Source organism: Neolamprologus brichardi, chromosome 1, assembly GCF_056152115.1.
Source record: "Neolamprologus brichardi isolate AB-2024 chromosome 1, ASM5615211v1, whole genome shotgun sequence".
Lineage (NCBI taxonomy): Eukaryota > Metazoa > Chordata > Actinopteri > Cichliformes > Cichlidae > Neolamprologus > Neolamprologus brichardi.
The window spans coordinates 41,703,451-41,717,387 of record NC_142104.1 but is presented as its reverse complement, the minus strand read 5'-3'; the positions used below and the strand labels follow the sequence as shown (position 1 = coordinate 41,717,387).

The window sequence follows — 13,937 nt, the reverse complement described above, 5'->3', positions numbered from 1 at the left end:
TCACCAAAACCAGAGTAGGAGTGAGAATGCAGCTGAGGATCAATCCCATGCTGCAGGAAACGGCAGACAATGTCCAAACTGTATTGTCGTTGTCGGGGGTTTATGTGTGAAAACGAGCTTTCATCAAGCTACCATATTAAATTACTTACTTTATATTCAGATGCAGTAGAAACGATTGATGGAGCATCAATTTAATGGCCTGATGGACTTCTGTAGCCAATGGTTGACACTGTGGTGGCTGTATGTGTTTTTTATATTATCTGTGTATTTAAAAGAGAGCAAGCTAACACATTTAATTCAATATATGCTCTGGATGTGTTTTGAGTAATTTATGGTGTCATAGAAGAGGTTAAGTAGAAGGAGCTGAAGATCTTTGTGGTTCTCTTTCATAGCATTCGTTTCCTGTCTCATTATGGGAATGTCTCTTGTGTGACCTTATCAGAAGCTCAAATGCCTTTATGCCACCTACATGATGCCCAGACAGTGGGATAGCTCAGTAGGTAGAGTGTTTGCCCCATGACCGGAAGGTCGGGGGTTCAAATCCACCAAACGGCTACCTTGAGGTACCCTTGAGCAAGTTACCGTCTCTGCACACTGCTCCCGGGCGCTGGATTGGTATCTGCTCACTGCTTCTTCTCGTTTTTAAGAGAAGAGTGGAAAGACACCTGTGCTATTGGGTGCTAGCATACAAGCATTAGCAATACTGTCCTGTGGCTAATGTTGGTGTCAAGTAGCAACACTTTCACCCCGGGAAGTAGCAATCTTTTCCCAAAGCAAAGTAGCAACACTTTGCTAATAAAGGTACCACTAGCTTTATCATCAGGTAGCAACGGTTTCTCACATTAGGTAGCAATACCTATAGAAAAGTACTTTTCACCCCATGCTAGCTGAAGAATAGCAATATTCTCTGGACTTTAGGGAGTTGTAGAGCTCGCTAACATTCACAACTCTCTAGCTAACCATGGCTATGACTGACAACAAAGTTGCAAAACTTTGTCCTTGCAGCAAGTAGATTTCTGCCTGGGATACACACCCCGTGTGTGCGGCATGCCTTGGCTTATCGCATGCACGAGCTACCATGACATCCATACACAACTGCGCGGCTTTCACATGCAAACTACTCTAGCTAGCTCGCCAGGCTAACCTGTCGGGTGGCGACCCTTTGCTGTGTGAGGCTGCTGCGGCGCAAGGAGAAATTGAAATGCCCAACGATTTGGCCGCAACACCAGGCCCGAGCTGGGCAGATGCAGACCCTCACCCCATCGTCACTGCTTTCCCGTCACTGGAGACACATGGAATATGTGAGTTTTTCCCCCATGCTTGAGTCACCCTGGATTGGAGATGCTAACGAGGAAAGAGATGAGTCAGGCGACACGGAGCTCCTGCTGTCTGACGATGAGGAGGAAGAGCCTAACTCCTTGGCTAGCATCAGCTTGGTTGAAAAGCCCTCGGCTAGCGGTGAGGTTGAAAAATCTGCACTGCCGTCTCCCCTGGACATGCAGGACGTGTGCAAGCGCACAGCAAGCGCACAGCTGCTAGGCTCAACATCCCGTGGCACGGCGTGCAAACCGAGGTTGTAAAATCTCATTTTGATGGTGAGAAATATCCAAAGGCAAAAAAGACGGGAAAGCATGTGTTGCCCGTTTCCCCAGAGCTACTTGATGAGATATAAGTGATGGGGAAAGAAAAGACATACAGCGAAAAACACCCCATCGTGGGGAGCTCCCTTTTGGTTTATGAGAGGATGGAGTCAAATACCACAAGTGGAACTGTTAATATTGATCATCACATCCTCATCACCCCATCCCTCCTCTCCAAGATAGACCGCTTCCAGTCTAGCCTTACAAATAAGTGCTAAAAGGCAGCTGCTCTGTGGGTAAGAGCCCACAACGCCGCCTCTATGCTAATGGCTTACCAAGCCAAGCTAGAAAAGGACATGACAGCTAAATCAGATACCACAGTGTGGGAAGAAATCTGCGTCATAACTCACCACGTCCTCCGCCTCCACAAGGTAGCTATACAGGCTGCTGGGAGAACCATGAGTCTCATGATTATCCAGGAGCCGACACTCTGGCTCGGGCTGACCAACCTGCTGACTAAGAAAAAAGAGGAGCTCCTCGACACCCCTGTCGCCCCTCAAGGACTCTTCGGCGCGGCTGTTATATCATTGCAGAAGAGATGTGAGGAGAAAAAGAGAGGCGACAAGGCTCTTCTCTAGGGCCTTGGGCCGCTGTGCCTCTACCCAGGTCTCCAAAAGTTGATTCTGTTCATCTGGACGTAGCGTTTTCTGGGAGAAACGTTTCGTCACTCATCCAAGTGACTTCTTCAGTCTCCAGTCTGGAAACGCTACGTCCAGATAAACAGAATCAACTTTTGGAGATTTATTTTCCTGGATGATTGAGAATGCATCAAGACGTTTCTCTATCCAGGTCCTTTTCAGAGCAAGTTCAATGGGACATGTTCCACACAGAAGGCAGAAGCCGGGCCGGCGTTCCCGTCACTGGACCCTTCAGAGGGAAACAGCAAAAGATTGCAGTTGTGTTTCACAAGCACGTCTCTCATGCATTCTGGATTAAAGTGCGATAATGCAGACGTGCCCGTTGCCTCCGTCGCAGGTGAGGAAGGTGACAGGACACCGGGATGGCGAATGTTGGCAACCACAATAGGGCAGCCTGCGCGAGCTTTCAGATCACCTGGTCTGCTGTGTTTTTGTTGTCAGAACATGAAAAACTGTTTCTCTTCATATAAAGCAAATTGTACATTTGCAGTATATATTTTTCTTGTTCAAAAACCATATTCTAAACGCTGACATATGCTATGATGGAGCTTTCATACAAATTGTTGTACGCCGCTCTGCTCGTGATGAGCTGCACTCAGCAGGTGCCGTCTGATTTGTTACACTTCAGCAGCTTTAACAGCCAGAAAGCGTGCGCGTCTGCCTGCGTTCTCCTATTTCTGAGGACGATTCAGACAATGAAGCTGAACATTACAGCTTGTAAAAATGTTTCACAGGTGCAAAAATACAGAAACTGATTGTTTACGGTAAGGGAGTGTGTTGAATGTCCCACTGACTCCAGCATGACCCATGAATGTGTGTCTCCTCTTAATTTTTGACTCCTTAGTTCTCGATCTCTGCATGTATTTGAGGTTTTTTAGTTCTTGGTAATTTTTGTCTTGTTTTGTTTTAGTTTCACAGTAATAAATTAGTTTCAAGATTTATTTTTTAACAGGCTCGCATGTTGCACATTAGGTTTTCCCTTGCTTGACTGCCTTTCTGTCTATCTCTTGATTTTTTTTTTTCTGCCCCCTTTTTAGCAAATCTGTTTTCAGTAAGAGCTTGGATATCACAAACGCTAACTGCAGCAAGGAGGAAAGGTATTGGATTTCTGAGTTTCTGTGTTGTTGTCTGTGTTATTTTCTTCCCACTCGTCTCTTTGGTTTTTCTTATTGCTTGCGAAAGTTCGTCACACCTTTGTCTTTCACTTTTAGATGTAGCATGCGGTTCATCATAGGAAAAGTTTATTTACCTTTTGTTATGAAAATCTGTCTGTGGCCACTCAAACATTTGTGATTTCTTTTGCATCATTTTTACATTAATTGATCATCTAAAAAACCCACATTGTGACCAAAGCAACGCCACAACAACACGATATTCTCTTTGCTAACAAATCACTTCAGACGCTCAATAAAAATATGACATTAAGAAAAACAAAAACAGCTAATGTCAGTAATATTTTATTTTCTGGACAAAGATGGAGAAAGTCTTATTTTCTTATTAGTGGATTGAAATCTCTAGCGACAGGCGAGCATCATTTCTTTCAGCACCGTCGTTCACTCTGTTTTTTACTACCTTTGAACTGAAGGAACAGAAAACTGAAGATTTTGAAGGATGATATTTATGTAATGAGTTTGGGTCTCTGGAGAGTGACATCACACATAAATGCATTGGTCCAAATAAAGGTAAGGCAGTGACTCGGCGTTACTGCCTTTGACAACACATTTTCCTCATATTTTAATAAATAAAAATCTATTTTATGTTTGGGTAAATGCAACCCTACTTCAAAAAACAGGTTACAAATATTTCCATTACAATCCTGGTGAAGTCTGAAATCGTTTTGGTGGATCACGTTTACCTTTTCTGTCCAGTACAATGTTTTTGTTGCTGTAGTCAGTTTTCAGCTTTCTTCTTATATGTTCTGTAGGTGCCCCTTATTTACTGTAAATGGATCCGTCTGTGTGAAGAGTGCCTGGACAACAACAACTTTTACATGATGTTAGATAGGGCTGTGCGATATGACCAAAATCATAATCCCGATATAAGAATTCTATCGTCCCGGTAACGATATAAATCACAAAAATGTAACAATTTCAGTAAATTCTGTGAATCTCGGGCAGCTGGACTTGCGTGAAGTGTTTCCAGCTGGAGTCGAGTGTTTTAACCGATGCATGAAACGATACATTTTTAAACATAAGTTGTAACGGCCGCCGTTTCCTTTGTGAGTATTTATGACACGGCGTGCTGCGGGGAAAAGCCTGTTCTAACGTTTGAGTCTAAGGTTTATTTTTTAGCACCTGGCGTCTTTTTTACTTCTCATCCGTAAACACTCTGCTCTTTCACGTGATTCAGTTTATTTTGAAAAGTCTCAACAGGATATTGAGCTTTATTGTGAAAGGTTTATGTGGATCATAAACAAGCGGACACGCGATGGTGTTACCGTCGTTGTTGCTAACGACAACGCATAAAAACAGGCACTTGTCCGTCCGTAGTGTGGTTATATTAAATATAAGAGAAAGAGAGAACTTTAAGAAATTAATATAGCCACTACAGTGACCATCAGAACAGTGAAAAAATATTGCCGTAAACAGTTTATTTTGCGACACCACGAAACAAACGATAGCGTAAAATGAAACGATAGACGTTTTTATATCGTCATCCGATATATCTCGTTATATCGAACAGCCCTAATGTTAGAGTTGTAGGGACAGACTACAGCTGGTGTCCATCAGTGCATAATAAGACAAAGTGGATACAAATGGAAACTCAGGTGTATCGTGTCAGATAGTATTGGATCTAAACAGCATTTGGATCCAAGTAGCATGATGTAAAATGGTCACGCTGTTATCAGAAGCCTATATCAGTGTGAGCAGAGTTTTCTGTTCACACTGAAATCTGAAAAATGGCACACGATGAGTTTTGCACTCACTTCCTTTTTGGTGTTGCTTCCTCAGCCGCTGAGAGGCAAACACAATTTTTAGGTCAACTTCCTGCCTCCGTGTCTAACTCCGCCTCCTCCCCTCCTAACATCTTCACTCCATATCGTGTGTGTGTGTGTGTGTGTGTGTGTGTGTGTGGAGGAAGTACTGGCAAACAAACAAACTTTTTTGCACTTTGCCAGTGTGTTTTTCCAATGATGCATGGGGAGGGTTGTGTATAACGATTTGTGGATCCTCCCTGTGCGGCTGACCTTGCAGGAGGAACACAAGTTTGTCTATGGATTTGTGGCCTTAATGGAGATTAGCATAAATTAATTGCTTTGAATGCAGATGGAGCATAAACACGAGATGAAAATGAGGTTCACAGTCCCACTGAACAGCTTTTTATCTTGCTCGTCATCTAACTGGGAATATCCGTAAAATGAAGCTTGTTGTGCCCACGGACAAACATCACCAGCAACAAACCAGGAATCCATTTTCCCGTTTCAGAGATGAGCTAGCGTTAGCGTCCTGGGTTTGTCCTGGATGGGCGCCACCGTTGATGAATTGCGTGTTACAAAAGAGCTCCTCTCCCTGACGGGAGAGTCCCGTCGCCATGATTTAACGTAACGTCAGCGCGTGCTTCCTCAGCATGAGGACGCAGAGCAGATAGAATATGTGTGATTCTGCAGTATTATACTCTGTGGGACCGTATCACAGCGGGACTACAGACAATAATGGAAAACAAAGAGCTTTTAAAATCATTAAGTAGTTGATACAATTAGCAGATTTTCAAAAAGTTCGCTTTGATGCTTCGACTTCTCACATAATGATTTCTTAACTTCAATTATTTATTTGTTTTGCTCTTCGGTTATTTTAAATAACTTTGATGGTCCAGTTTTTGGGTTGAAAAACAAACATCATGAATGAACTGTGATTTCATCATTTCTTTAAAACTCTTTAAAACTATAAATGTTAGCTACTGGTGTATTTTTTTGCATAACCAGAAGCGCCATATTTGGATAAAAGGGTAAAGTGCAAAAACGATCAACTAATTCTAAGAAGCTTAGGTAGCAAACTGCATTCAGAAAGAGCACTGCTGCAGTGCACAGACACACACATCTGCTCATTAGTTCAAATTGATATAATTTCACTCACCAAAACAAACATCGTCGATGATCTGTACCATTTAGTAAGTCATTGTTTGTCAGGTGTTTTCATTAAAAATAGCCTAAAAGGTACTGACGGCACAAACAGGAGAGAGGCACAGTTCAGTGGCTCCAATTAGATGCAAAGATGAGGCCTGTCAGAAAGTGTGAAACGACCCATAGTTGGGCTACCAGGCTTTAAATATACTCTGTAATGCTGTTAAGTTAAGCATTTTAAAATGAGACTCTGAGAGAGACCTTTGTTTAATTCATTTGGAAATAATATCAGTTTTTAGTTGCAGTTTACTGTTGGAAACATAAGCAGTGATCACATTTAACGAGGTGCGTCTATATATTTAAATTAATGATAGCTGCTTCAATTGAAAGATTAGAAGTGGTTTTATTAACACAGGCTCACCATCAGCTGTTTGATGTTCGTCTCTACTTCTTAAATACGTAAATCATCAGCATGTTTAAGTCAGACTCATTCATCGTGTCATTAAAAAAACAAGATTAATGTAGTTTTCTGTTTCAAAAAGACAAAAAATCTGGATGATGAATCCAGTAGCACAGCAGCAGTTACGCAGATGTTTTATTTCACTCACAGCTAAACTCAATTAAAGCAGAATGTTGAGTTCAGATGTAAAAATGCTGTTTATAAAAGCTTCACACAAGCAGAAGAAGCTAATTGGTTTCTAACAACTTGCTAATATTTGTTTTAGAAGTTTCTTCAGCTGCATCGCTGTAGAGACGCTAAAGCAGCCAAAGAGAGAGCATTTCAACATCGGCATTTTAAATATTATTTTAATAATATTGTTATTATATTATTATTTAAATAATATTATAATAATAATATTTAAATATTATTATAATAATATTATAATAATATTATTATTATAATATTATTTAAATAATATTATAATAATAATATTATTTAAATAATATTATTATAATAATATTATTTAAATGATAATATAATAATATTATTTAAATAATATTATAATAATAATATTATAATAATATTATTACTTAAATAATATTATTATTATTATAATATTATGGTTATAATGAAAATAGTAATAATAATGAACAAACCAAGGGTCATAGCTGTGAGCTCCTCGTGTGATGACAGCACATCTGCAAAATCTAATTTGCGGTTGGCAATGTCATTTCTGCTTTATGAGAATTTTATTTATTTATTTTCTTATTTTTGTGTGTGTGTGCCTGTGTTTCTATCAGTCTGTCTGTGTCTTCAAGCATTTTTAATTATGATGTAGTGTTTTCATTTTTCACTGCCAACAAAGCCAAATCGTCTATGGGCAATTAAATCCCAAAGTCTTCAAGCAGACCTGAATGGTGGAAGTGGCGTACGGGCAAAAGCGAGAAGGGGGGGTGAAAAGTTAATGACACGTAAATGAAAAATGGAAACACTCATAAAAAGAAGAAAAGAGAAACCATGGTAATGAATTTTGCAGTAGCTCTGGTTCGGTGTGTGTGTGTGTGTGTGTGTGTGTGTGTGTGTGTGTGTGTGTGTGTGTGAGCTGCTCTGAACTTTGGTTAAGGACATGATTTACTGAAGCCTGAAGTTGTCCTGTCACACCATAACTTTCCCCTCTAGTTGTATTATTAGCCACACAAAAGCTAAGATCCTTCAGAATCAATGGAAGTGAAAATGTCCACTAACCACTTCCACTGTAACTAACCATTTACGGCCAGGTTAGCAGCCTCTTACTACCGTATCTGTAATGGTCATTGCACTAAATCAAATAGAAAAAGAGGAACCAAAAGACAGGAGAGCAGTCAGTGAAGTCTGTGGATAGAAATCATGAGAATGGAGCAGATCAGGATATTTTGGACAAGCGGAAGAAGATGGATGGATTTCCACCATAGCCCACATTTTCATCAGAGCTATATCATAGGAATATATTATATTAAAGGTAGCACCTTAACTCCAGTGATCAGGAGAAAAGGCTGCAGCAGACCAGCTCTTTGAGTTGTAATGCAGTCAACACCAGAGATTTGAAAACTGTAAAGCACTTTATTTTGTACACATTCATCTTTTGCAGGGGAAGCTGAGTATATAGAAATGTGGAAGATGAATGTTGTCTGGATGAAACAATGAATGATTTAAACATTTTCAAAAAGAAAAAAGAAACTCGCTGAGGTCCAGAACTCATGCCAGCTGTAAAAAAGCATGCTAGCTTAATGGTGCTTATTGTGACTGTGGCCTGGGGGGGAACAGCCTCGCTGACAAATGAATTTTTAGTTGCCCCACGAGGGCAGCTCAAGAAGTTTGGTTTGGAGAGCTCACAGATGTTGATACGAGGAAAGGTTTCAGCAGGACGGAGACAATAAAATGTATTTGTAGAAGGGAAAAAGGAAGAGCTACACAGAAAGGTTCAGCTCCTTTGGATGAAGTGTGTGTACATGTTTAGGCATCGCTGTGAGGACAGAAAATTGGCATGCTACTATACTATACAGTCACTTATGGGGACAAAGTGCCGTCCCCACGAGTTTGAAGACATTTTTGAGGCTCAAAATGTGGTTTTAGTGTCAGGGTTACAGTTAGGTTATGGTTAGGTTTAGGCTCAGGGTAAGCAGCAAGGTAAGCATTATGTCAATGAGATGTCCTCACCAAGATATGAAAACAAGTTTGTGTGTGTGATGTCCTCACCAAGATATGAAAACAAGTTTGTGTGTGTGTGTTTGTGTGCGCTTTGTACATTGTGGTATTGTGCATCATGCATACTGTCCACTTTGTGAATATTGATTTTACCTTGTGTGTGTGTGTGTGTGTGTAGGTCACGGTCAATCAGTGGAGCGTCCTCTGGTCTGTCCACCAGTCCTCTCAGCAGTCCCAGGGTAAGTATACGTCCCTCCCATGCAGTGATTGGTTCCCCACAAGCACCTTGCTGGCTGACTGGCTCTGCTGGCATATTGTTACGCTCATACACACATACTTGTTCACATTTCCCTCCCATTGCCTCCCATCAGCAGCTCACATTGTGGACTTCATCATAAGCCTGTTTGACGTACAGCACAGCCTAAATGAGGGAAACGAGTGAGTTGTACATCATGTCAGGGCAGGTGAAGAAAGAAGAACTCTGCAGTGAAGCCAGTCTGGAAATGTTAAACTAACTAAAGCATGAAAAGGCCAAAGATGACTATATACAACTAACAAAGTCCATCTGAGAGCCATTTGTAGTTCTCTCATTGTAGCCTGCTGAAGATTCATAAGACTTCAAAGCAGAAGGAAAAAACATGTCAGTAATTTTCTAACAGCTGGTCAGTGTGGGCTTCAACTAACATGAGCAGGAGGAACTCGAGTAAATTTCAAGTTCTGCACATATGATATTAGAGTATCTGTGATAATAATCCCCACAAAGCGCTCACTGTAACGACAAAACAAATCGCTAACAATGGGAACCATAAAAAACGAGTCCTCTGGTAAAATAACAGCACAGCTGCAGTAAATAGTCGATTCATTTATGTAATTGATGGAAGTTTAATAGCTTAATAATTTGAGTTTTCAGGGAAAAATGTTTTTAAAAAGTATCTATCAAGTCTTCTGTTGTAGTAAATGAAATGTTCTGTTTTTTCAGTCATAAACACTCAGCACGTTGTTCCTAATGACCCACTAGAATACGCCAGCGACCTCATCGCTACGAGGATAAATTAGTGTTTGCCTGTTGATTGAATTAAAATTTTTTGTGTGTTTGGGTTCCGGCTGGTCACCAAACAATCAAATGCTTTTTGCATTTTGTCCTTTCTTTCCAATGAACCACTAACACCTTTGCCAGCGCCGACGTATGGGCGCTTCTGAATAAACTGTAAATATTGGCTAAAACCAAATATTTGGAAACAAACTAACACGTGTATAATTCACTGTAATAATTTGTGTTTAAAAAGTGAATCGTCAGGGGAAACGTAATAAGACATTTAACCCTTTAAGACCTACCATAGAACCAAGTCCGCCAGAGCTTATATTATATTTTTACATGCTGTGGAGCCATTTTTGGGAGCATTTCAAGTTGCTATACATCAATACATCCATTACAGCCTAAATTTTAATAATATGTCTGCATTAAGTGCATAGTAACTACATAAATTGCAAAAAAGTGCAATAAACTACAAAAAAATTGAAAATCGTTTTTGTTTTTTAACATATATTTCTAGTTAGAGAAATTTAAGAGGCTTATCCCTCAAAACTGTAAATACAAAAAAGTTGCACAAAATAGTTTCCCACCACAGGAAATTTATTTTGAGTGTCTTCATAGTTTTATTTTTGAAATACACCAATTTATATACACTGCAGGAAAAACGAAAATAAATATTATAGTGCAAATTTGCAAAAAAGCAGCATATGCATCAAAATAAACTATTTCCAGCAGTGCAATATGAGTCCTAAGCATCCCAGAAACGACACAGAAAGTCATAAAGTCAAACATAACTTTTAAAAACACCAGTATAGGCTCATGAGGCCTTGATGGTAAAAAACGACATTTCCGCGAAAATGACGTCAGTTCCGGTTTCGGGCAGGTCATGGCGGACATGCGATAGTTCGCGCTGACGTCTATTCCAACGTAGGAAGTGCTACAAACAGCTGATCGGATCGGCAAAGCCTGTTTCTGGAATATTATGTTTTTGTTGCTGTAAGCGTTTTTTATGCAGTTTTTGCAAAGCTATATGTGGAAGGAAACTGTGACCGAGGACAAGCTGATGGCATAAGATGTAAGTACAACTCCTCCGGTTTCATATGCAAAAAAAAATTATTGTGCTAGCTCACGTGGTTGCAGAGCTACCTGGATTTAAAAGTAGTTGCGCAAAATGGAGCGTGCCCGCTCCGACCGGCTTTAAAGGGTTAACAGATGCTATTTGTTGGGTTGATGATGATGTCGCTCCGTTACTAACTCAAACAGTTTCCACCAAATTACTGAAAAACAAATCACAGTCAGTGGGTCATCTGTGGAAAATAAAAGATGCACTTTTTTATCTATATCGTCATCTAACTGCTCTGCAGCTGTGAAATAAATAAAGGGCTTCTTGTTCTTATTCTTTTATCCTCATTGTTATTCACAGCAGGCTGATCTGATTTAGGATCATTTGAACCCAGTGTGCGCTGCGCTGTACGTCACACAGAGCTTTAGATGAAGCGGGACCAGATCCATTTATGAGCGCAGACCAAACTGAGATCTGGCGATTAATATCCATGAAGAACAGATTCTGATGACGTGAAATTAGTGGAAGAACACGTCAGTCAGTCTCTGAGAAAACCCTGCTGCAGAGTCAAAGCAGGGAGAAGTGTGTGAATCAGTTCACAGCCTCCAGGTGTTGCTTTGCTGTTTCCTTAAAGTCGTTCATTTTTACTAACTAACGCTCAGAGCACAGGCTGGGTATCGTAACATTTTCTATCCTGTGAGGACGTGCTGAAGTTTTATGTTTTGTCCTTGTGAGCCGCACGTTGTGATGTGTGACAGCAAATTAAAGAGGAGATAGATTGTAATCTTCAGCTCCTCTTTCTATAAGTGATGCTGATTCGTTCAACAGACCCACCTGAGTTTATTTGCTCAGTCTGTTTCATACATGCTGAAACTTTTGCTGCTTTTGAAACCTCCTAAAAAGGTTACTGTTTTAATTACTGATAAGAATCAATGAGTAGCTTCTGATGCATTTCTTTTTTCAGTAATGAGAAAATACTGAATCCGAACTGCAGAACTCTCAGTGTTAAACTCTTACACAGACATGACTGTGTTACTTTATGCAGATCAGCTGCACATGCTATTCCAAGAACGGGCTGACAGCTCGCCACAGGCTCTGCAGCCTCGCCGTTTTTGATTTGCTGAGGTCTGCTGTGCTGCTGCAGTTTGTTCAGCTGTGGATTCTCACCGCTCTGACCTGTCTTATCAGTGATCTGCTCATTCATCCCACAGTATTGTGCGTCAGCACTGGGCATGCACTCTGGCTGCTTTCCCAGGTGGAGGGTGAAGCTAAATCGGTTAGCTTTCAAGCTGGGTCACTTGCTGGTAATTAGGGATGCACCGATGTATCTCACAGTAGTCTCATCTGTCAGGTGAAAGCCTTAGTTTCAGGAAGTGCAGCTGATGGTTGGCCCTGATATTAAGAGGCCAAAACATTTAAATAAACTCCAAACGTTCATCTTTTCAGTTAAAAGTTGTTCCTTTCTCCACATTCTGGAGATTTGCTGCAACATTCCAGCGTGTTCAGTGTGACCACAGGCCACAGTGGCGGCGTTTTCACAGGACAGTGAGGGGTTTAGCTTTTAAAGAGGTGGACACGCTGCTAGCTCATATGTAGGATAGATAAAGCGTGCGAGGCTTTATTCTCCGTGTAAACAGTGATTTACATGGTTATAATGCACTAAAGTAATGAGTCCAGCAAAGGTAGACTGTGATATTGTGTATGCTGTAACAGAAGCGACACAGTATGAGAATGTGGACCACGTTGATCTCGGTGCATCCCTTCTGTTAATGCTTCATGAATGCTCCACTGCTGCCTCGTGATTGGCTTAATCACTCTGCTAATCGCATGTTCTGTCTTTCTTTCTTTCTTGCACTCTCACCACTTCCTGCCTGCTCCACTTCTCAACCATCTGCCACACTCCTTTTTTATTTCCTGGTGTTTGCTTATTTTTGTTTTTGTTGAATGGGAATGAACCTTCATTGGGCCGTGGTGTTCCTCGGGCTTTTTTTATTGGCTGCTGTCATCTGTGACGGTGCATGACAATCGCAGCCCATCCGGCGGTTTTTTATCCCGCCCCAATCTCCAGACCTGTGCCAGTCCCCCAACTGCAGCCCCACCCACTCCCCCGAGGTCCGCCTTAATGGGGTGGGGCCCCGTACGCATAACTCCTACCAGCCAAAGATGGGCTCGCCCATCATGCACCCCCGCACACAGACCCTCCCTGCTAAGCCCAAAGTATCTGAGAAGCCCCTGCAAACCACCAGGTCCAACCCACTCCCTAACACGGACCAGACTGCCACCACCCCTAAATCTGAGCCCTCCACCCCGAGCCAGCCTCTGGCCCCTTGCATCCCCAACAGCCCCCGGGTGAGGCGCCACCCTCCCCTTACCGTTCCCCCCAAGCTTTCTATCCCTCTCTCCCCGGTGCCTCCGATGTCCCCACTCCGCCGCCACCACCTCCACCCTGACCACAACGCCAAATCTGTCCCCATCACGCAGGTGACTCCCCACCCCTCCCCCAGAGGGAGCCCTCTCCCAACCCCCAAAGGCACCCCAGTGCACACGCCCAAGGACAGCCCGGCTGGCACGCCCAGCCCGACACCACCGCCCAGCCCTTCCATCGGCGGCATGCCCTGGAGGACGCGCCTCAACTCCATCAAGAACAGCTTCCTCGGCTCACCACGCTTCCACCGCAGGAAAATGCAAGGTATGGTGGAGGAGACGGGTAGGGCCCAAAATGAAACCTCATGATTTGGCTTAATCAGATTGAATTTCTTACTCTTATCCATGTGATAATCTACTCAGCAGAGTGTTTATGCAATCCATCCTTATAGCTCCGGGGAATAACAAGGACAAATAATCTCTTAATGACTGCGTTTACCTGCAGTTAACCTG

At 41.9% G+C, this 13,937-nt stretch overlaps 1 protein-coding gene across 12 annotated transcripts in view; it reads left to right on the top strand.

The window, feature by feature from the left end:
• Positions 1-13,937, top strand: part of LOC102789834 (serine/threonine-protein kinase BRSK2-like) — a 161,700-nt gene that overhangs the window by 127,264 nt on the left and 20,499 nt on the right. For 6 of the 12 annotated variants that reach the window (XM_087842226.1, XM_087842270.1, XM_087842234.1 and 3 more), the window contains exons 13-15: positions 3,316-3,375; positions 9,143-9,203; positions 13,092-13,749. In XM_087842226.1, coding sequence (XP_087698352.1) covers positions 3,316-3,375; positions 9,143-9,203; positions 13,092-13,749 — 779 coding nt within the window. The remainder of the gene's footprint in view (positions 1-3,315; positions 3,376-9,142; positions 9,204-13,091; positions 13,750-13,937) is intronic. The other 6 variants (XM_087842279.1, XM_087842288.1, XM_087842252.1 and 3 more) reach the window with 3 other exon arrangements.